Source organism: Mobula birostris, chromosome 20 (genome assembly GCF_030028105.1).
Source record: "Mobula birostris isolate sMobBir1 chromosome 20, sMobBir1.hap1, whole genome shotgun sequence".
Taxonomy (NCBI): domain Eukaryota; kingdom Metazoa; phylum Chordata; class Chondrichthyes; order Myliobatiformes; family Myliobatidae; genus Mobula; species Mobula birostris.
Genome location: NC_092389.1, coordinates 29960897 through 29984128, shown reverse-complemented (window position 1 = coordinate 29984128; position 23232 = coordinate 29960897). Strand labels below are relative to the sequence as shown.

Below are 23232 nucleotides of genomic sequence, written 5' to 3'. Positions count from 1 at the left end.
CACGACACATGCTGGTGATAATAAACCTGATTCTGATTCCGACATATAAGCTTTGTACTGTCAAACTTCACTTTTGAAGCCCTCCCACTTACCAAGTATACCTTTGCCAGAAAACAGCCTGTCTCAATCCACATTTGCCAGATCATTTCTGATATCATCAAACTTGGACTGTATCCAATTTAGATCCTCAACCCGTTGTCCAGACCTAACTTTTTGCATATTTACTTTGAAACTAATGGCATTGTGGTCACTGGATGCAAAGTTTTCCCCTACATAAACTTCTATCACCTGTCCTGTCTCATTCCATAATAGCAAATCAAGTAGCGCACACTCTCTTTGAGACTATATATATACTGATACTGATCAACCTGATTCTGAGAAGGTAACGATGAACCTTTATGAAATTCTGATTCGGTCACAATTGGTCAACTGTGTCCAACTCAGAGGATCTACTAAAATGATTCTAGGATGAGAAGGCTTTAGCTACATGATGGGGCTCAGTGGAGAGGATGGGGCTGTTCCCTGAGAAGGGATATGATGGAAGTACATGCGGAGCACCCCTTATCCCAAATGCATTACATATACTGCTTATACATATACCCTGAAGGTAGCTTTATATAATATTTTTGTGCATGAAACAATAATGTATACATTGAACCATCAGAAAGGTAAGCTATCATTAACCTGGCTGCCAAATTTTGGATTTTTGGGTAAGGGGTGCTTAGCCTCTATATACAATCACAAAAGATATAGACAGGGAGCAAATTACTAAGCTCTGGATTGCACTGCTAGGGCCGAAAGCGGAGGCACATTCAATTGTGTCTGGAAGGGAACCTTCTGAAAGGGGAGCTTTTGCAGGTCCTTGGGGAGAAGGACTACAAACTGCATAGAGCTGGTATGGACTCAATAGGCTAAGTGGTCTCTTTCTGTGTTGTTACCATTTTGTGGTTCTATGATAACCTGATAACCAATTCTTCAATGCAACTTATTAAACTGGTAAGATGGCAGCATGTTCAGTTGTAGCAGCCTCTCCGGGTCCAACTAAAGGTGCAATTTTTCGTCCTTTATGTCTTTTTTACAATTGTAAGACACTGCTAGTTATCCAGAACATCAATTACTGCAGGCCAACCCCATCAGCGAGTTGCTTGATAGTGATGGAGCTGGACTTATTGCGTATCATTGTTGTGTTCTCGCCTGGACTTGCTGTACGTACTGTTGTTGTTGTGACGAGGTGCGGACCAAAAAAAAGGTGCAAGTGACTGTCTTGGATGTTTTTCTTGTGATTGCAGGAACCTGTTGGACATTGGTAATGTAGAACACTGCAATACTGGCGAAAATGACAGGGGGGAGCTGCATTGCCTCGGTTGTGGTGAGGACTAGGCCCTCAGACCGCAGGGTTGCCTATTGCAACTGCCCAGAACAGAAGACACTGAGGTGGTGTAGGAGAGAGTAGAGGCCTCTGTGGGTACGTTGCATTCCACGCTGGGTTGGAAGCTGCCCCCTCCCGTCGGGTGCTGCTCAGTGTTCACTCAGTGCTGCCCTAAAGTGTTTTCTTGGTGGAAGAACAAGCTGGACTAGGACAACATCCCATGCACCATCATTCTATAGGCCATACCATTCAGGCTTACCGTGCCATCCCATGCCCAGACTTTGGAAAGTCCGATTACCTGTCTGTACTCCTAGTCCCAGCATACAGGCAGAAACTAAAGACCACAACATCAGTGGTGAGGAGAGTGAAGGCAAGGTCCAGGAGGTTGAGGAGTGCTTACAGGACTGTTTTGAGTCAGTGGACTGGACAATATTCAGGGATTCATCTTTGAGTCTAAATAAGTACACCACAGTAGTCACCAACTTCATCAAGAGTGTGTGGATGAGTTTGCGGCTTCGAGAACTACTGTCATACCCAAACCAAAAACCATGGATGAACTAGGAGATTCTTAGTCTGCTGAGGGCTAGATTGGTGGCATTGAAGACCAGTGATCCAGAACTAGACGAGATATGACCGATGGAAGGCTATTTTAAGGGTGAGAAAACAATTCTGATTGAGGTTAGAGATGGAACCGGACGCACGTCAACTCTGGCAAGGCTTGCAGGCCACTAATTCCTATAAAGTAACAGCTAACATCATGAATGGCTGTGATGCTTCACACCCAGCAACAGCCGGTCCACCCTTTGCTGGGACTTTGCAGATCCTATCTGCTGGCAGTTTCCCTTGGGTGTCATATGTATGCCTGATTTCCACCCACCCAGTGGGTGCCATTTACTGGTTGGGGAGGGTCTGCAGTGGTATAGGTGATACAGTTGCTATTTCCCAGAAAAAATGCATCTTCCCCTCCCTGGAAGTTACAGTATCAGGTGGTATTTACTACTCCACTGCTGGGCACCTGCCTAGCATATTTAGTTCCCCATCTGACAGTCATGGCCCAGCTGCAGGATCACCTCCATTGGAACAGGCAGCGGAGAGGAATAACTGAGACTGAGCAACTTTTGATGATCACTTTTCCCTCCTATGGAGTAGCCAGGAATCCAAGAGAGATAATCAATTTGGCTGCAGCACTTGAGAAGCTGGCCAGCAATACTGCAGGGGCCCTGACAAGAGCAGAAACACAGGCCCAAGTAACAGAAATATCCACTGAAATGATTGCAATCTGGCAAACAGTCCTACAGAACCGGATGGCCCTTGATTTCATTCTGGCAGAAAAAGGAGGGACATGCACCATTATGGGGAAAGAATGCTGTACCTACGTACCCGATGAATCTAGTAACATGTCGTCCCTTTCTGAGCATATAACCCAGGAAATACAAAAGATTCATAACATAGGACAGAGGTCGCATTGGGGTGGTATGCTATCGCATTATGGAAGTATTGTACTTATTGTAATTGCTGTCATTCTTGTATTGCGATGCTTGTGGCCACTGGTGGCTAGCTGCTTCAGCCGTGTAACCTTTGGGCCCTGAGAGTTATCATGAAATGATAAAAAAAGGAGGGAATGAGGAATTGAGGATATAAAAAAATCATTTTGAACCTATGTAACCTCTGGCTAAAAGAATAATTGGGACTGAATAGGAATTTTTGAACTGAAGTAAACTCGGTCTTCGGCAGTTAGCTAAAACCAGCTTATACTAGTTCTCCCTTGGTTTGCAGAGAGACCTTGAGAGTTTGATAACATTGTACATTGTACTCTCGTTTGAGTAGGGGGAGGAGGGCTCACCGATAAGGACAGGAACAAACATCCATCTGTTATTAAGTCAGGGCCTAGCAAAGGGAATAACTGAAAAGGACTGGACAGCACATCCATCTGTAATTAAGCCCTGATCTATCGGACTCTCTTATCTGTAACTAAGTTTCTCACCAACAGACCTGGTGGGCGTACCAGTTCAAATGACCTCTTGCAACAGTAATGTATGGGGCCTACTACGTATAAATATACGGCTGTAACCAGAGGGAGTGGGCCCACTTGTCAGATGGTGGCAGTACTTACGTGCCTTTCTTCTGACAACTGGGTCTCAAACTCCTGCAGGAAGATGCACAATAAACTGTGGTAACTATAAGAAGTTGGGTCTCCTGAGTTTTATTCAGATTCAACTTTAACATAACAGGGCAGCAAATCACACAGCATTCACACAAACCGGGGCTTGGGTGGGAGAGACATCCCAATCTCTCAGATTTGGTGGAACCAGAGTGTGTGTACCCTAGACATACAAGGCTAGAGAACAGTGGGTTTCCTTGGCGCTGAGTTGGGAGACTGCCAGCGAGGGCTAATGAGCCATTGCCTGAGACGCCCAGGGTAAAAGGGGGTTCACTGACATATATCCATACATTACACATTAAGACAGTGGTGCCACAGGGCCAGGAACCAGTGGCCAGAAGGACCTTGATGACAAGGACTGACTAACTGACCTTTTGATCAGTACTGCCTGTGACCTTAAGTGATCTTTACGCGTATAGGTTTTGGGTAGTCTGTAGGTCTGTCTTCTGCTTAAGTACAGAACTAACTCATGACGCTAATGCTCCTAGCACTTTTCGTCTTAGTTGTGTCGCATACTAACTGGTCAAGTTGCTGGGTGTGTTCTGGAGGGCCCATACATTCGTAATTTGGGGTGCCAATGCAAGGTACTGTATATCCCTGAACTGCATCTTGAACTTTAACTGGATTTACTCCATATTAGGAGGTTGGGGTAGCTCCACTGTTGCCTATTGCTGCTAGTTGTGATATGTTTTTCTCTTGCCTGAGATCACTTTGTTGAGTGATAGCCACAGAGTAGTCACTGACATAATGAACCAACAGCCAACTGTCCCTGATGAAACTGTCACAGAGTTCCAGAGGCTCTGTGTTATTGAACTTAGTAAGATTTGTGTTGTCCTTTATTGTCAAAAAGGTGGTGGGGGAGTGGATGCTGTGGTAAGACAGTAGTTAAAATAACATGCAGTCAACCAAGGTGACAAAGGTCCTCGGTTGTAGAGTATAGCTCCCCGTTGCATAGTATAGGATGCAAGGCACACACTGACCACTGGACAATGACTTTACTAACTCTAAGTTATTATTGGCAACTAGTTCATAGTTTTTATTTGCACCTATATAGGTGTCCCCCGCTTTTCGAACGTTCACTTTACGAAACCTCACTGTTATGAAAGACCTACATTAGTTCCCTGTTTCCGCTTTCAGAAGGTGTTTTCACTGTTACGAAAAAAAAGCAGCGCGCGGGGAAAATCAGCACGCGATAAAAGGCAGCGCACCGCGCGCCCCAAGCAGCCGCTCTCCCCCGGATTCGGAACTGCATTCTCGCCGGCATTGCTTAAACACGTGCCTGTGAGCAGCCGTTTGCAAGATGAGTTCTAAGGTATTGGAAAAGCCTAAAAGAGCTCGTAAGGGTGTTACATTTAGCGTAAAACTAGACATAATTAAGCTTTTTGATCGTGGTGAACAAAGTAAGGACTAAGTGAGTTTGGCTTGTGTGGAAGCTGACGAACATGATGTTGAAGAGGTTTTGGCCTCCCATGACCAAGAACTGATAGATGAAGAGCTGATGCAATTGGAAGAGGAAAGGATAACAATTGAAACTGAATACAATAGCGAATGGACCGAAAGTGAAGTCGTCCAGGAACTGAACGTGAAGCAACTGCGTGAGATTTTCGCTGCAATGATAAAGTACGACTTTAATTTTGAAAGGGTACGTAGGTTTAGGGGATATTTGCAGGATGGTTTGAGTGCTTACAAAGAACTGTGTGATAGAAAAATACACGAGGCTCAGCAGTCAAGCAAGCCTTCCGCATCAACCACAGCAGACGACGAACCTCGACCTTCGACAGCGAGGCAGGCAGTCATAGGAGATGAGCTGCCTGCTCTAATCGAAACAGACGACAAGATGACACCACAGTGTCCCACCACCCCGCGATTTGCGGAGAATGCAGCGGTAGCTGGGAGGTACAGAGCACATCTTTAAGAAAAAAGCCGAAATAAACATGCTAATTAATTAGGTGCCGCCTGACACGTAATTAATTAGCATGTTTATTTTGGCTTTTTCTTTAAAGATGTGCTGGATGCCTCACGGCTACCACTGTATCCCTGCATGCTTCGCGGTTCGGTATCTGTCGGCGGCCTGGAGGGTGGGGGCCACTGCACCACCCAACTTGCGACGACTCAGTCTAACACACCATCATCAGCGTGCTCGGCGCTGAACCAATTCCGGTAAGTGATACTACACTGTACATACATTATTTCTACTTTATATAGGCTGTGTATTTTTATGTGTTATTAGGTATGATTTGGCAGCTTCATAGCATAAAGGTTACTGGAGAGCGCTTGCGCCGTGTTTTTGCCAACAGCGCTTGCGTGAGATTTTCTGCCGACGGCGCTTGCGTGAGATTTTCACTACGGAGAACAGTTCAGTAATGATTGTGGAAAAGTATTTCTACTTTATATAGGCTGTGTATTTATCATATCATTCCTGCTTTAACTATATGTTACTGTTATTTTAGGTTTTATGTGTTATTTGGCATGATTTGGTAGGTTATTTTTGGGTCTCCAAACGCTCACAAATTTTTCCCATATTAATAAATGGTAATTGCTTCTTTGCTTTACAACATTTCGGCTTACGAACCATTTCATAGGAATGCTCTACCTTCGGATGGCGGGGGAAACCTGTACTACTGTAGTGTGATTGGCAAATGATTATCCAAATAAGGAATCTGAACATATACAAGGTTTCTATTTGGTCAATATCTGGATTTAACTATTTAATTTCTAGGTTTCCTACTTGGTTCTGCAAAGAACCTTAAGAAATGTTACTCTTCAAATCTAGTACAAATAATTTGGTTCATTTTCTACAACTTGGTCTCAATGCCTCTGGAGATCAGTTCCAACAAAAAGCTATTAACCCAAAATGTTGTTTTTCTCTCCACATATTCTCAGTATTTACTGTGTTTCATTTCTATTTAAACAAATGAGATTTTATTATGGTCAAACTATTATTTTTGGAATATAACATCACTGAAAGACTCAATCATTTTCGAAACCAGTTCAGAGTCAACTGATGGGTGGAGGGTAGCACATAATCTAGACTGCCTAAAGATGACAAACATTTATTCATGAATGAACCAGATGGGTTTTTACAGTAGATCAGTGCTTGGACAGTCATAACAGACAGTATTATTTTATTCCAGATACCACACTAAATTAAGAAATCATGAGCCCAGAGAAAATACTACCTTCCCTCCAACTCCTTCTCCTGCCAGTTACCTTCATTAGTGGCCTTTCCCCAAGTTGAAATAGTTGTTCTATGGTCTCAGGATCTATTTGGTCCATCTTGGTCCCAGACAGAACATTTTCCACCGGGGAACATGGTAACACCTAAAATAAATGTTAGCTCCACATTGCAACCAACTTACTGCGTTCATTTGCATGCAGTAAAATACCTAGGCCTTTATGCTTCATAAGCTGCCATACCCTTAACACCTATAAAACAAAGGCTCTGCTACCAGATTATAATGTTAGAACACAGAAGCCTTCAAACCTGTGGTTTGTCTGTCCCACTTGCTCATGATTAGTCCAGGATGGAGAATAAATGTGACTTTGTAGATCACTGACATCCCAAAACTAAACAAATGGCATCCCATTCATAATCCTACCTGCTTCTGATTCCACTTGAAGTCTGGAATAAGAATGAAACCATTTTTTGGATCTGGATGTTCATGAATTATTCGCTCCACTTCTGCCTTCTTTTCCAGAATGTTGTACACCCACTGAAATAAAATACAGAAATTAATTTAGGAGAGCTGACCAGAAGATTTAAAGAGGTCATTCTATATCTGTATATTTTCATGCACACAAAATGCTAAATTATTTGAGACAGCTTGATGCTACCAATTGGTAGGCGTGAGGAATTGAGAGGACTTCTAAATTGTGGAAGTTAATAAGCCTTCATTACCCTCAAGTGGTTTCTACATTCTGTCAACAAATGGAAGACTATTTATGAAGGAGGTGGAATCATTAACCTGCCATAAATGGAAGAAAAAAAATGCTCAGCTTTTATTTTACCTAACAAAAGATAGTGTAAATGAACTTACTTCTCTCAGTCTTTTAAAAATAGACACTTAAAGAATAAAGTACATAATTTTATTTCACATTTCTATGTCTTATGATCTATAAGTAGGCCAACTGCCAAAACCAGAAAAGTCTAAGGGGCAGATTTTCTTGTGGCTGCACTAGGAACTCTTGGATTGCTAGAATACAAACTTCTTATAGTTTCTTGGGAACAAAGCTAGAAGGAAGATAAAGGGGAACCTGTTAGAGCCATAATGTCACTTAGCACTACAGTACAGAATCGGCCCTTTGGCCCCATCCAATCTGTGCTGACCTGTTTTTTGGCCTATTCCCGTCTACCCATACCCATAGCCCTCCATACCTTTCTCATCAATGTTCCTATCCAAACTACACTGTTGCAATTGAACCCATACCCATCACTTCTGCTGGCAGCTCGTTCCACACTCGCACCACCAGAGATCCCCCTCAGGTTCCCCTTAAGTATTTCACCTTTCACCCATAACCTATGATCTCTAGTTCAGGCAACACACATCAAAGTTGCTGGTGAACGCTGCAGGCCAGGCAGCATCTCTAGGAAGAGGTACAGTCGAGGTTTCGGGCCGAGACCCTTTGTCAGGACTAACTGAAGGAAGAGCTAGTAAGAGTAAGGAAGAGCTAGTAAATCTCTTACTAACTCTTCGTTCAGTTAGTCCTGACGAAGGGTCTCGGCCTGAAACGTCAACTATACCTCTTCCTAGAGATGCTGCCTGGCCTGCTGCATTCACCAGCAACTTTGATGTGTGTTGCTTGAATTTCCAGCATCTGCAGAATTCCTGTTGTTTGCATCTCTAGTTCAGGTTTCACTCAACCTTACACAGCACGTATTTACTGTATCTATACTCCTCATAATTTTGTATACTCAACCTTACACAGCACGTATTTACTGTATCTATACTCCTCATAATTTTGTATTCCTATCAAATCTCCCCTCATTCTCTTGCACACCAAGGAATAAAATCCTAACCTATTCAGCCTTTCTCTAACTCAGGTCCTCAAGTCCCAACAATATCTTTGTAAATTTTCTCCACGAACCCCTTGCTTAATGATATTGGTTCTTAGCATAAAATGGTTGGGACCCTTGCTCTACACTCTTTCCAGCTTATTGATATCTGACCTGTAGATAGGTGACCAGATCTGCACACGATACTCCAAATTCAGCTTCACCAATGTTTTGTACAACTTCATCATTACATCCCAACACCTGTACTCAATGCCCTGATTTATGAAGGCCAATATGCCAAAAGCTCTTTTCTGATCCTATCTACCTGCAAGACCACTTTCAAGGAATTATGGATCTGTTTTTCCCAGATCTCTTTGTTCTACCACCCTCCTCAGTGCCCTATCATTCACAGTGTAAGCCCTACCTTGGTTTGTCCTGCCAAAGTGCAACACCTCATCACACGTCTGCATTAAATTCCATCTGCCAACTTTCAGCTCATTTTCGCAACTGGTGCAGATCATTTTACAAGCTTTAATAGGCTTCCTCAATGTCCACCATGTCCCCACAGTCTTGGTGTCAACCATAAATTTGCTGATCCAGTTAGCCACTTCATTCTGAATGCACGCGACTTAACCTTCTGGACCAGCCTCCTTTGTGGGACATTGTCAAAGGCCTTGCTAAAGTCAATGAAGATAATGTCCATTACCTTCCCATCCTCAACCAGTCAGTATACTCTCCACTATCAAAGTTTTAGATGTCATGCCGAACCTAGCAAACCACTAAGGAAGTCTTTTGTGCTGTCGTGCTTTTGTTTCAATTGCACTTATGCGCCAGGCCCAGACAGTTCCTCCAAAATAATAACACTGAGGAATTTAAAGTTGCTGACCCTCTCCACCTCTGATCCTCTGATGAGGACTGGCTCATGGACCTCTGGATTCCTCCTCCGGAGTTGATAATCAGCTTCTTGGTCTTGCTGACATTGAGTTTGTTGTTACGGCACCACTCAGCCAGATTTTCTACCTGACATACAATACTTCTTGCACTGAAGTAGATGCAACTCAGAACATTTGTCCTACCGTGCTCAACCTTTAGGTATCCATCTTTGCTTGTAATCTTAAAATCTACTTTCCCCACAGCCACTCCACTTACATCCTGCCACTCTGGTTCTCACCTCCTCTGGAACAGCACTAATAAACCTTCCTGCAAGGATATTAGCCCGACTCAAGTTTAGGTGTAAATCATCCTGCTTGTACAGATCCCACCTGCCCTGGAAGAAAGCCCAATGATCTAAAAATCTGAAGCATTCCCTACTACACCGCCTGCTTAGCCTCATGTTAAACTACACTGACTTCATATTTCTTACCTCACTAGCATGTGGCATGAGTAGCAATCCTGAGATCACCAGCCTAGAGGTCCTGTCTTTAAACTTAGCATCCTGAATTCACTTTGCAGCATCCCATCACTTTTCCTGTCTATGTCATTGGTATTGATGTATACTATGAACTCTGGCTGCTCACCTTCTCCTTTAAGAATGCTATGGACTCAGTCCGAGATGACCCTGACCTTGACCCTGGCACCTGGGAGGCAGCATATCTTGTGGGAATTTTGTTCTCATTTGCAGAACCTCCTGTCTGTTCTAACTAATGAATCCACTGACCACTGTGGCTTTTCCCTGGTAGGTCACCCTAACACTATCTAAAACTATATATATTGACCAGTGGAGGACCCTCTCAACGGTCACTCAGTTGCCACCTGCAATTTAGGTGTGACAGCTTTCTTGTAACTCCTATCTATCGTCCCCTGAATGATCTGAAGGTCTAATTCCCTAACACTGTCTATAAGGGGCAGTTCTTGCAGGTGTAGTCATCAGGTACATTGGAGTTCTCCCTGACTTCCCACACATTGCAAGAGGAGCGCATCACTGCCCTGGGTTCCATTCCCACTGCTCTACCTGTGCAATAATAAAGGAAAAAATGAGACCTTAATAGAACCTCACCTTAGCATCCCCCACTTCTTGCCGAACTCTCTTGAGCCAAAGCCTCAGCTGACTGACCTTGTCCAACAATGGCCACCGTGTTTGACCCTAACTTTTTTTAAATTGGTTATCACCAATTAGCTAATTAGCCAATCAATTATCACCTAACAGGATAATAATTGTCTAGCAGGGTGACAAATATTCCAGATATGGGAAGAATAAAAATAGGATTAATATAAATGGATCCTCAATAGTTGGTATTTACTTGATGGACCAAAAGGTCTATGACTATAATTAAACCCAGCATTAGTGTTCTTGAGGATCACTAGTGACCTGAAGCTTACCATGTTTGCGCTTCTGATTATAAAGGTAAGGCACACCAGAAGTTTCCCTCTGCATCCTGTAAAAATATTTTGGCATGGCGGAAAGTCTACACTGATGTACTTTCTATAAGATGCTTAGGAACTTCAAGAATATCCAGAAAGCAGTCTTTGCTTGAACACTGTCCTTGTTATGAGATTCTACAGCTACTCTTTCCTATCCAGGATCATTGCAGCAACCAAACAAGCTCCCTTAACAGAATTCACCAATATCACGGACCTCTGTCACCAAGATGGCTCGGCTTCAATGTCCCATCAGTCCCATCTTAGAGAGATTTTCCCAATTTAGACATAACATCACTGTTCCTGCATCGTAATCATGTGAAAAACCTGTATTCTTTGCCTATATCAATTACTGCTCCACAATAAATATTTATTTAAAGATTGAACATCCTGCCAATAGTCACTTGTTCAGTTCACACGTAAAGAATGTTTGCCTCTGAAAGATCCCGAAGAACTGCTATTGCTTTTGGTACTGCATTCTGATATTAAATTTTAAAAATTCAGAATAAAAGAGAAGCAAATATGATCAGAGGAAGGAAAATGTGAATTAACATCTTGTGAAGAACACACTAAATATATTTTAATGTGTAATGGACAATGCCTGTAATCAAGCAAAATGAACATTCCTGAAAAGATTCTATTTCAGTCTGGGACTTTTGCCCAATTAAACTACTCTGTAGCTTGGCTCGTAGTCTTTATTATATCTGCTGCAACACAGCTTCATTAAAAGTAATTTCAATAAATAAATGTAACCTATGCACAGATTTCAACCTGGTAAAACTTGGATGCAACACAGAAAGATACTAGAAAACTGCTGCGGAACAAAACAGTATGAGAATTGAGATTTTGGTGAAGAGAGACCAGGGCCTGGGAAACAATGAATAAGACTTTCCCTAAAAATCAAATTGAAATAAAGGATGAATGTGAAAGCATGGATCAGATACTTTTCACTTTGTCGTGTTTGTTAACAGAGAGCAAGGACTGAGGATATCGCCAATCACACTCACCCATTACTTTGTCGGCCATTTTTTTTTAAATGGGTTCTTTTGAGTTTCTTGTTTTGTGGCTGCCTGTAAGGAGGCGAATCTCAAGGTTGTATAATGTATACATATTTTGATAATAAATGTACTTTGAAGTAAATCCTACTGGTGGAAAAAACACAGTAAGCATAGCCATTAGTGCAACGCTATTACATCACCAGCGACCCGGGCTCAATTCCCGCCACTGTCTGGAAGCAGTTTGCACGTTCTCCCCGTGACTGCATGGGTTTTTCCAGGGTGCTCCAGATTCCTCCCACATTCCACAGACACATGGGTTAGTAGGTTAATTGGGTGGCGCAGGCGATACTGTGCTGCATCTCTAAATAAAAAATAAACAATCAAGGGGAACTTGGAGATGGCAAAATGAACCATTTCCTATGTTAATTAACTGGATAGGCATGTTTCCAAAACTCTGATTATTAGATGATAGTTAGCTTAAGGAATTTTGGTTTCATGCTCCATTCATCTTTAACATTCGCCAAGCCATATTAAGCGAAGTGGGTAACTCACATCAATCACATCCGAATCTTCCTTGTTCCTTTAGACTTTTTAAACAGGAGTTATAGGGCAGAAGAGTTTCGCTGGGATGTTGTTTGGATTAGAGAGTATCAGTTATATGGAGAAGACATAAACTTGGATTGTTTTCTCTGGAGCATTACAGGCTGATATAAGTATGTAAAATTATGAAGGACATGGATAGGATAGACAGTCAGAATCTTATCTCCCCAGGGTGAAAATGTCAAATACCAAAGACTAGTAAATTTCTACAGGTGTACCATGGAGAGCATTCTGACTGGTTGTATCACCGTCCAGTATGGAGGCACCAATGCACAGGATTGTAAAAGGCTTCATAGGGTTGTAGATTCAGTCACTCCATCATAAGCATAATACTCCCAACCAGTGAGGACATCTTCAAAATGTGGTGCCTCAATGACAGTATCTGTATACCCCTTCCCAGGTCAGGTATAGAGCTTTGAGAAAGGAGAAAGCAGAATTTATTTATTGAAATTCAGAATACCTGAACACTGAAGGTTTGAGATTGAAGGTAAGGAGCAGTAATGGTTCTGTAGTCATCTGCTGTTTCATTGACGAGGTGCATCTGCTGCTGCAAATATTTCTTGATATGCTTTTCTGTTGCTGGATATATAACTGTGGTCTTTATTTCTGCCAAGAAATACAGATTTTGTCTTAGAATTGTTAAAAAAAAGTAACAGAAAGCTAGGTTTTTTTTTCACATCCAAGCCTTCGTTATTGCCCTCTATTTCCTTGTAATCCGTCTGAACAAGTGGCCTGCTTCTTAGCCTCCAATAATTCTATTCTATAATTAATGAGTAAAGACTTATAGAAAGTAAACACACAGCTAACAGATCAGATCAAAGCTCTTTAATCCTGCCATAACCACTCATGTTAAGCCTTCAGGAATGTATCTGGCTTCTATTCATTGGTTGGCTGTTACATAAAGACTGTAATAGAACATCAACTGTTCCTGCACCAAAACAGACCATTTGGCCTATAAGGTGTTTGTACCTAAGGGAGCCAGCTGTTCTAATCCCACCATTGTACATGTTCCCCAAAACATTCAATATCAAATGCAGACTAATCTCATTCTTCTGAGGTTTCCTATCAATAAATTCCCTTTCAGAAAAATAGCTGGGTTCAATAGTTTATGGCGGAGATTTTCATGTTAAAGTTATTCCACGTGTTAAGGAAGGTCATCTCACTCTATATTTAAATTTGCCACAGAGGAACAATAGACTACTTGCGATTCCCCACAATGTAAATGGTGAAGTAAGATTTCAGCATTCTTCTACTTCCCCATCGCTCCAGGCACCACTCCCAAAATAGCTGAGTGACTTTTTGGTAGAGTTAATTTAACTATTCATTCCTAAACTATCTCCATGCCAACCGGTTTTTTTGCTGATCTACACTTATCCTATTTGACAACATTAGGACTGCATCCTTCTACTTAAATGTCTGTCTAAATGGCTCTCAAATGTGCACAACACTTCAAGCAACCAGAAGTACCAATATTTTCAAGCCAAAGAATCAATCCTTATTCAATAAATTCTGGACAAGCCAAACCAGCGCCAAATGCATTATACTGTAAATGGTGATCTTTTGAAGATTCAGCCCAGGGACTGTTGTTGATTCATATGGCAGGTGTTTTCCCTCTTCACAGTTTTAATTGTTTTTTGTCAAGCCACTCCTCCAGCTTGTGGCCGCATCGATGGACAGCGGAAAAGCCGACTCAGATCTTGGCGAGAGGGCGTGTTTGGACCAGGTGGAGGACGTCCTGGATTGGGGCATCACAGGGGCAAGCTTGGGTTTGTCAGACACCCCATTAGTATAGTGTTTGCACTGTTTTAGCACATCGACTTCTGAGTCTATCTGCAGCTGTCCAGTTTTTTCTGGTAGCTGTAGTAAAGCCCGGGACACGTGAGGTGGGGTCATCGATCAGATCTCTCCCCGGGTGCATGTTACTGGCACCATTCAGTGGGTTTGTCATAGGAGTCGAGGTTTTTCAAGTTGTAGAAAGGTTTTCAGGATTTGAGTCAGGGAGCTGGAGGAGTATTTTCGATCAGTTAACGAACTGGAAAGTTAGGCATATTTTGGATATACTTGTAGAATTTTGCTGCAACTGATCTTCTATAAATCTTCGGGGACACTCTTCTGCTCATTGTTGGGAGCCATTGGACAGAAGTGGATCTTAGGACTCTTGAAATTATTCTCATAGTAATATGGAGCTGTGTATTCACGATGTTTCTGTCAGCACTTTTTTCCCAGGTGGGTGCGCAATATTCGGTGACTGAGAAACCTAGCGCTAGGCTAGATGCTCATAGGACTGACTGGTTAGCACTCTATTTGATTCCTGCTATCTTTCTGATCATGGCCATTCTGGATTTTAGTTTCTTTGCAACATTTTGAAGGTGGATCTTATATGAGAGAGTTCGATCTACTGTGACTCCTAAGTACTTTGGGTGTGGATCGTTGGGTAGCTGTTTGTCATTTAGTTTGATATTAAGTTTGGTTAGTCAGTTGTACAGATGCAATATGTAAGTTATTGTTTTGTTGATATTCATATTTAGATGCCACTTTGAGAAGAAGTTGGATAAGGAGTTGATATCTTGGGTAATGATTTTTTCAATGGATTTGACATTGTTTGATTGGAAGGCTATGGCCCAGTCATTACTGTATCCAAATTTAGCAGATTTGGTTTCAGGGAGGTCACTGAGGTACAGATTGAACAAGTTCGGAGCCAGAGCTGACCCCTAGGGGACACTATTGCAGAATTTCATAATGCGAATAGTGTCACTTCCTAGACACTAAAGAAAGAACGGGTGCCAGTCATTCTGTGGAGGAGACGTAGGATCATTTTAAATGGGATGATTCGGGCTAGTTTTAACATTATGCCTTAATTCCAAAGGTGTCGTATGCAGTGGATAAATTGATAAAAACTACAGGTTTTTATCCATTTTTCGAACGTTCACTTTACGACACCTCACTGTTACAAAAGACCTACATTAGTTACCTGTTTTCGCTAACAGAAGGTGTTTTCACTGTTACGAGAAAAGGCAGCGTGCGCCCGAACAGCCAAGCTCCTCCCCCGGAACTGCATTCTAGCCGCCATTGCTTAAACACGTGCTTTATCTCGATTTATTTTGTGCATCCATTAGCAAGATGAGTTCTAAGGTATCGGAAAAGCCTAAACGAGCTCGTAAGGGTGTTACGTTTAGCATAAAACTAGACATAATTAAGCGTTTTGATCGTGGTGAACGAAGTAAGGACATTGTCCGCGCGTTGAACTTGCCTGCATCCACCATTCGCTCTGTTTATACGCAGAGAGAAAGAATTTTGAAAGCTGCCGATGTTACTGTTAGTTCTGCTCGTAGCAAAGTGGTCTCTCTTAGTCGGCATCCAGTAATGGATAAAATGGAAAGTCTATTGCTCGAGTGGATTGATGGGTGTACAAAGCGTGGTGTTCCGTTAAGTTTTCTTATACTTAAGGAGAAATCAGTCAGTCTTTTTAATAAGCTGAAACAGAAAGTACTGGACGATGGTGATGAAAGTGTTGCGAAAGTGGAATTTAAAGGTAGTCATGGGTGGTTTGATTGGTTTCTGAGGCGAAGGCAGCTTCATAGTTTAAGCAGTGGTCCCCAACCTCCGGGCCGTGGACTGATACATTGCCGCGAAGAATGCAGGGTGCAGCAGTAGTCGCAACGCACCAGCACATCTTTAAGGAAAAAGCCAAAATAAACAAGCTAATTAATTAGGTGCCACCTGGCACGTAAATGTCAGCCCAGATCAGAGGCGATTGCTGATTGCGTCAGGTGGTTATTCGTATAAGCAAGTGTTTAACTGTGACAAAACTGTAATTTATTGGAGTCTTTCCGATTCCGTAAGTTTCACTGTACATACATTATTTCTACTTTATATAGGCTGTGTATTTTTATGTGTTATTTGGTATGACTTGGCATCTTCATAGCTTAAAGGTTACTAGAGAGAGTGTTTCTGCCAAGAGCGCTTCCGCAAGATTTTCGCTGCGCTAGACAGTGCTGCAGAAAAGTATTTCTACTTTATATAGGCTGTGTATTTATCATACCATTCCTGCTTTTATTATATGTTACTGTTATTTTAGGTTTTGTGTGTTATTTGGCATGATTTGGTAGGTTATTTTCTGGTTCTGGGAACACTCAAAAATTTTCCCCATATTAATAAATGGTAATTGCTTCTTCACTTTACGACATTCCGGCTTACGAACCATTTCATAGGAACGCTCACCTTCGGACAGCGGGGGAAACCTGTACTCTGTCACTAGCCAGGACATGCCCTCCCCTGATTACTACTATTTTGGAGGAGTTATCGGAGCCTGAAGACCCACACTGAACACTTTAGGAACAGCTTCTTCCCCCCGCCATCAGATTTTTGAATCATTCATGAACCCATGTGCCTTACCTTACTATTCCTCTTTTGCACTATTTTTGCCTCTCAAAATCTGCAAAGCACAAGTCAAACAACTACAACTCATCAAGAAACACAATTCCTACTATTTTGTTAAAATCTGTTTTGAAAAGATCACAAATGTTAAATATGACATAACTGTTGTTTGTGTTACTTTTGCTTTTGCCAACATTATTTCTTAATAAATTACTTTACAACTGAAGTTTTTTGTTTAAATATGTTTGCCTTTAGTCAGAAATCAAGAAAATTCAGTATTGATCCTTTATCCATTTCATTAAGTAACAGTGAAAAAATCAATGGATTGTTCTACCTGGAACATTTCATGCAGAAGATTTAGGTCATGATAACTAAGGTTCAGCTGCTGGAGTGAATTGCTTGGACACAATAAAGAAAGCATCGTGAGCAGGCTGGAATTATAGCAACACATTTCCCAAGCAAGCAACTGAACCACTCAGACTTGGCTTTAATTCCTGTTTGATGTCGAGATAGTTGATTTTGGCTGAAGGGGCCAAAGAGTCTAGCAATGCAAGAAACAAAACAATACAACAAAATTATTCATGAATTTTCTACCCAGAGAGAACAATTTCCCACTATCAAATAACCTCAAGGATATACAAGAAAGTGCACAGAAAGACAAATAAGCTTGTTCTATAAAAGACACCAAACAACTATGTACAATACTGGCCATGCAATGTCCTGGGAGAAGCAAAGGACATAAGAAAGTGCAAATGTGTCAAAGGAACCACTGGGAATTTCAATGCCACAGAATCACAATTAAACTTCTAAAACAACGGCTATATACCCCAGCTACTATAACTTCAGATTGAGTGCTAAAGTATTTTTAGTGGATCTGCTGAGGGAATGGAGGGAAGGAAAACATTGGTTGGCTGAGCACGAAAGCCAAGTTGCAACTATGAAATTATATCCAAGTAATCACTCAATTCAGACAACACTGCATTAGCCTTTTCTTTAGAGCATTTGTTTTGGCAGGCATATTCAGGAAGTACACGCACATGTTTCCAATAACACATAACACATTTCTAATCAATTCAAGGGCTAAATGAGCTAGAGCTGGAAAATATGTTCAGGAATCATGACATGGGAATAACTTGAGGCAGTTAATCTTGGTGTGCGAAACACTTAAAGTCAGTGTTCCATCCTTATTATAACTTCAGCCTCCATTTAGTGCCCACTGCACTGTTGCTGGCCCTGGCATGCACCCACAGGTTTAGGATTATGGTCTCAGCATTGAGGGTTACAAATAAAAATCATTACCCATAAAAACTAGCATTATGGGACATAGTTTTGGGACCTCAACCTTTCACCATAAAAGAATCTGCTGGAGTGAAGCAATGGCAGTATTTGGTTCAAAAAACACAGCTAGGAAATCCGTAATATATCAGAGCTAATAATACTCACCGGAAAGAGCATTATTTTTGCTTGTTTTAATCGGTGAGGTAATTTTATATTTATAATTCACAATGAAAAAAAATAAAGAACATAATCGTGCATTTTTGAGTCAGAATCATACAGCAAAGAAATGGGCCCCTCAGCCCATCACATCCATGCCAAACATTTTACCCACCTACACTATTCCCATTTGCTTTCACTAGTTAGGATTCCTTCTATCCTTTCCTATTCAAGTATTTATTCAAATGTCTCTTAAATGTCATAATTGTTTCTGATTCCACCACCTCCTCTAGCTACATATTCCAGATTATCAGTTAACTACCTACCAGTACAGTATCAATACTAAATTTCCCCCTCAGATCCTCTTTAAAATGCCTTCCTTTCACCTTAAACCTCCGTCCTCTAGTTTTTGATACCTCTGCCATAGGAAGGAGATTTTGACAATCCTTCCTATCTATACTTTGCATAAGTTATACATTTTATTTCCACCATGGCATCCATTAGCTTTCTTCACATGGAAACCCAGCCTATTCAACTGCTCCCCATAATTCAAGTCTCCAAACCAGACTACAGACTTGTAAATCTCTTCTGAACCTTATCCAGTTCTATCCCAAGTGACCAGAACTGCATATGCAGTCTAAGTAGTGTTTTGTGAAGTTGCAACATAATGGTCAAGCTTTAATAAATTTTGCTTCAAACACTGATGGCAAGCATGCCACAGGTTCTTCTTAACCACCCTATCTATTTTAGTTTTCTTCCCCCAATTCCAATGAGTCATTGCCCTGCAAAGTTCATTCTGTGCTTTCCCCCCACAGGTGCTACCATATCTGAGTGTTTATAACAGTTTCTGTCTTTAAAAGATCTTCCCTCCACAGAGTCGAGAAGTATAGACTGCTGAACAGGAAATGGACACTGCCTGTGCTGTTGGATTGATTTCTGCCAATATCCCAAATCAGAACTGCAAATACTGACACATTATTATGTGCTGGTGGAAGAGGAGAAGCTGTTCCTGAATTGCTGAGTGTGGGTCTTCAGGCTCCTGTACCTCCACCCTGATGGTAGTAATAAGAGGGCATGTCCTGAGTGATGAGAGTTTTTAATGATGGATGCCACCTTGAGGCCTCACCTCTTGAAAATGTCCTTGATTGTGGGGATGCTTGCACCCATGACGGAGCTGGCTGAGTGTACAATTCTTTGCAACCTCTTACAATCCTGTGCATTGGAGCCTCTATACCAAGCTGTAATGCAACCATTCAGAATATTCTTCACTGTATGTCGATAAAAATTAGCATTTTTGATGACAGATCAAATCTCCTCAAATTCCAAATGAAGCAGAGCCATTAGCATCTCTTCTTCATGACTACATCAATGTGTTTGGGCCCAGGACAGCTCATCAGAGATGCTGATACCCAGGACACATGCAAAATGGGCTGTAATGAGAGCCATAAAGGAAGGGAGGCAAAAAGGGTAACTTCAGAGGTCAGGAACAAGGCAGCTGAAGCTTTGGCTGCCAAAGGTATTTTATAGTCATGTCTGCAGGAAAGTATTTGATTCAAATTAAACCAACATTGAAATGTAAAGGCAGTCTTATACCTCGCACTCTCATCAAAATTGACAACACTATCTGTGCCAACGCTCTGCCAGGAACCAGCAGGGCTTTAAATGGACTTTTAAAAGAAACTGAGAAGTTGGAACAGAAAAGGAATTAGAAGTGTAAGTTGGCCATTGAACCCTTACATAGCCTGCATGACCACTCAGTAAGATCATGGCTGCTCCAACTGAAACATCTTCTCAGCATTTCCATCTACTCAGGTTGGCCTTTCACCTTGCTGCTTACCACAGATCTACCTGCATCTGGCTTTAAAATATTCAAAGACCCTGCTTCCAATATCCTCAGAGGAAAAGGTTTTAAAGTTCTTGATCCTCAGAGAAAATTGTTCACTTCATCTGTCTTAAGTAGGCATCTTTCATTTTAAACAATAACTCACTGGATCTAGATTCTCCAGGAGGAAAATCCCTCTTTACATCCATCCTGTCAAGCCGATCCCCTAACCCACAACCGCCTTGGCTCTTAGACATTTCAATTTGTACTTCTTGCTCTTCTAATTTCAGTAGATAAATCCTAGCCTGTCTATCCTTTCTTTATAAAGCAACTGGCCCATTCTTTATATTAGTGTATCCCAACTTCTTTTAAATCCATCTGCATTTTTTCTATACAGCACAGAATTTCGGTTTTATTAATAATTTTAATATATTCTGGGAACATTCGGCATTCTTTAAAAGTGATGGTCTCCACACAAACCAACTGCATTCACAAATGTTATCTGCTAACATTTATTATTGCACTCTGATAGCGGAGCAGGATCCACTGTTTTTCCTATGACCTCAACATTCCTGTCTTGACAAGAAATAGAATTAACAAAGTGTCTTCAGTGCACATGGCAAACTTATAAAGCTTGATAACTGTCCCACATCAACCAAAGTCCAATCCAGAAGATGTTTTTAACATATTAAACCTAACCTTACTAAATGTTAGGTCTTTGGCTGGAAAATCACTTTGAATTAATGACTTAATTATCAGGAACACCCTTGATTTTATGTTTATAACAGAGATTTGGCTAGACCAAAACAATAGTGCAGTAGTTCTTATTGAATCAGCTCCTCCTAATTTCAGTTTATAAGTGAGACCAGTATAAAGAAAAGAGGAAGAGAAGTAGCCGTTCTGTTTATTAATTCTTATCAGTGTAAGCAGGTACCATATGGAATATTTTAATCTTTTGAATATCTTGCTTTTCAGTTGAAATCCTCCCATCATGCTTTATTTTTAACTATATACAGGCCACCAAAATATTGTGCAACCTTCTTTGATGATTTTGCTGAACTATTGTCTATTGTTTGCATTGACTTTGACTGGGTAGTCATTGTTGGTGACTTTAATATTCATGTTGATAACCCCAAGGATAGTAATGCTAATGAGTTGTTCTGCATCCTAGATAATTATGGACTGACACAGTATGTGACAGGGCCCACACATAGCAAGAGCCACACCCTTGACCAAGTCATTTCCAAAAGGTCTTAACACTTCTGAGATTGTGGTAACCGATGTTGCTCTTTCTGATCATTTCTGTGTTTTCTTTGAAATTCTAAGTCTCGATTCACTAGCGCTCAAACTGAGGTAATTACTGAAAGCATATCACTGTAAACACCAAGCTATTATGCACGTGGCCTTTTCTCCCTCACCTGCCCTCTCTCCAGCCTCTGTCAATGATCTTGTTGACCATCTCAACTCTAAAATTACAGGTGCCAACGATGTAATTGCCACCACAAAAGTAAAAAGTCATTTCTGGAAAGAAAAAAGCACCATGGAGAAACACCTCGCTGGATAATCTCCAAAAAAAGTGTTGAAAAGCTGAACAGCAGCTGGCGGAAAACAAAACTCCAGGTCAATTACGACATTTATAAAGAAACTCTTCGCCTCTATAATTTAGGGTTGAGACGTGCAAGGCAGTCCTTCTTCTCTGATATTATAAACAAACTTAGCAATAATGCAATTGCCTTATTTGCTACAGCTGATAGGCTCACACATCCTCCTACATCAGTAGCACCTGAACTTCTATCTACAAAGCCATGTAATGACTGCGTTTCTTTTTACTGACAAATTTCGGAAGTTTAGATATGCTGTCAGTGTCTCTGCAACAAGTCAGAAGTCAGAGTCATCCTTTCACTGACTTAGAACTAGTTTAGTTAAGAAGACATGATTCAAACCTAATGACTATAAAACTTTTGAGGAAATTGTGCTATACCTGAAATCCTCCTCCTGTTCCCTTAACATTTTACCTAGAACTTTTTAAAAATGTTTTTAACTGCAGGACGCCAGACATTCTGCAAATAATCTATATTTCTCTTCTATCAAGCTGCTTCCTTAAAGCCCTTTTAAAAAAGAACATGGATGCCTCAGTAATTAATAACTACAGCCCTATATCAAACTTACCATGCTTAAGTAAAATCATTGGAAAGGTTGTTTATCAGCAACTCAATAGTTTTTGGCTGTTAGCAACTGGATGGATGTTTTCCAGGCTGGATTTTGACAACAGCACAGCACTGAGATTGCTCTGGTCAAGGTTTTAAATGACATCCGTTTAAACCCTGATGGTAAAATTTCAGTTTTGGTTTTCTGGATTTCAGTGCTGCTTTTGACACAGTTGGCCATGGCACATTACTGGACAGACTGGAAAACTGGGTGGGACTGTCCGGTACAGTCCTAGAGTGGATTAAATCGTATTTACTGGACAGGGACTATTTTGTGTCGCTTGGTAGCTGCGTATCTGACCGAACAAAAATGACATGCGGAGTGCCTCAAGGGCATCTTCTGTTTAACATATACAGGCTCCCTCTAGCTCAAATCATGGTAAGCAACAAAATATCTTACCTTAATTATGCAATGACACTCAGGTTTATATAACAGCATCATCAAGTGACTGTGGTCCTGTACAATCACTAAAAAAACTGTATTGAACAAATCACAGGTTGGATGAGCCAAAATTTCCTCCAGTTAAACAAAGAGAAAACTGAAATAATTGTTTTTGGTGCCGAAAAAGTCAGTGGCCACTTAAAATCCCTGTCATTAGAGACCACAAACCATGCCAGAAACCTTGATGTTGTGATGGACTCTGACTTAAATTTTAACTGCCATATTAAGACAATTAAAGTCAGCCGACTAACATCTTAAAAATATAGCGAGAGGTAAAGGTTTATATCTCAGCAAGATCTAGAAACACTCATCCGTATATTTATTTTTAGTAGGCTTGTCTACCATAATGGCATTTTCATAGGTCTCTGCACCCCTCAGTCAGCTGCAAGCTCATTCAGAACACTGCTGCTAGAGTCCTCACTGAGACCAAGACAGTCGAACACATCACTCCAGTTCTCAGATCACTACACT

The 23232-nt window shown here is 41.2% G+C and overlaps 1 protein-coding gene across 2 annotated transcripts in view; it reads right to left on the bottom strand.

The window, feature by feature from the left end:
- The window catches only part of dcps (decapping enzyme, scavenger), a 96621-nt gene that overhangs the window by 14514 nt on the left and 58875 nt on the right, over window positions 1-23232 (bottom strand). For both annotated transcript variants that reach the window (XM_072238424.1, XM_072238425.1), the window contains exons 3-4: window positions 12940-13085; window positions 7130-7243 (exon numbers count right to left, since the gene is read on the bottom strand). In XM_072238424.1, coding sequence (XP_072094525.1) covers window positions 7130-7243; window positions 12940-13085 — 260 coding nt within the window. The remainder of the gene's footprint in view (window positions 1-7129; window positions 7244-12939; window positions 13086-23232) is intronic.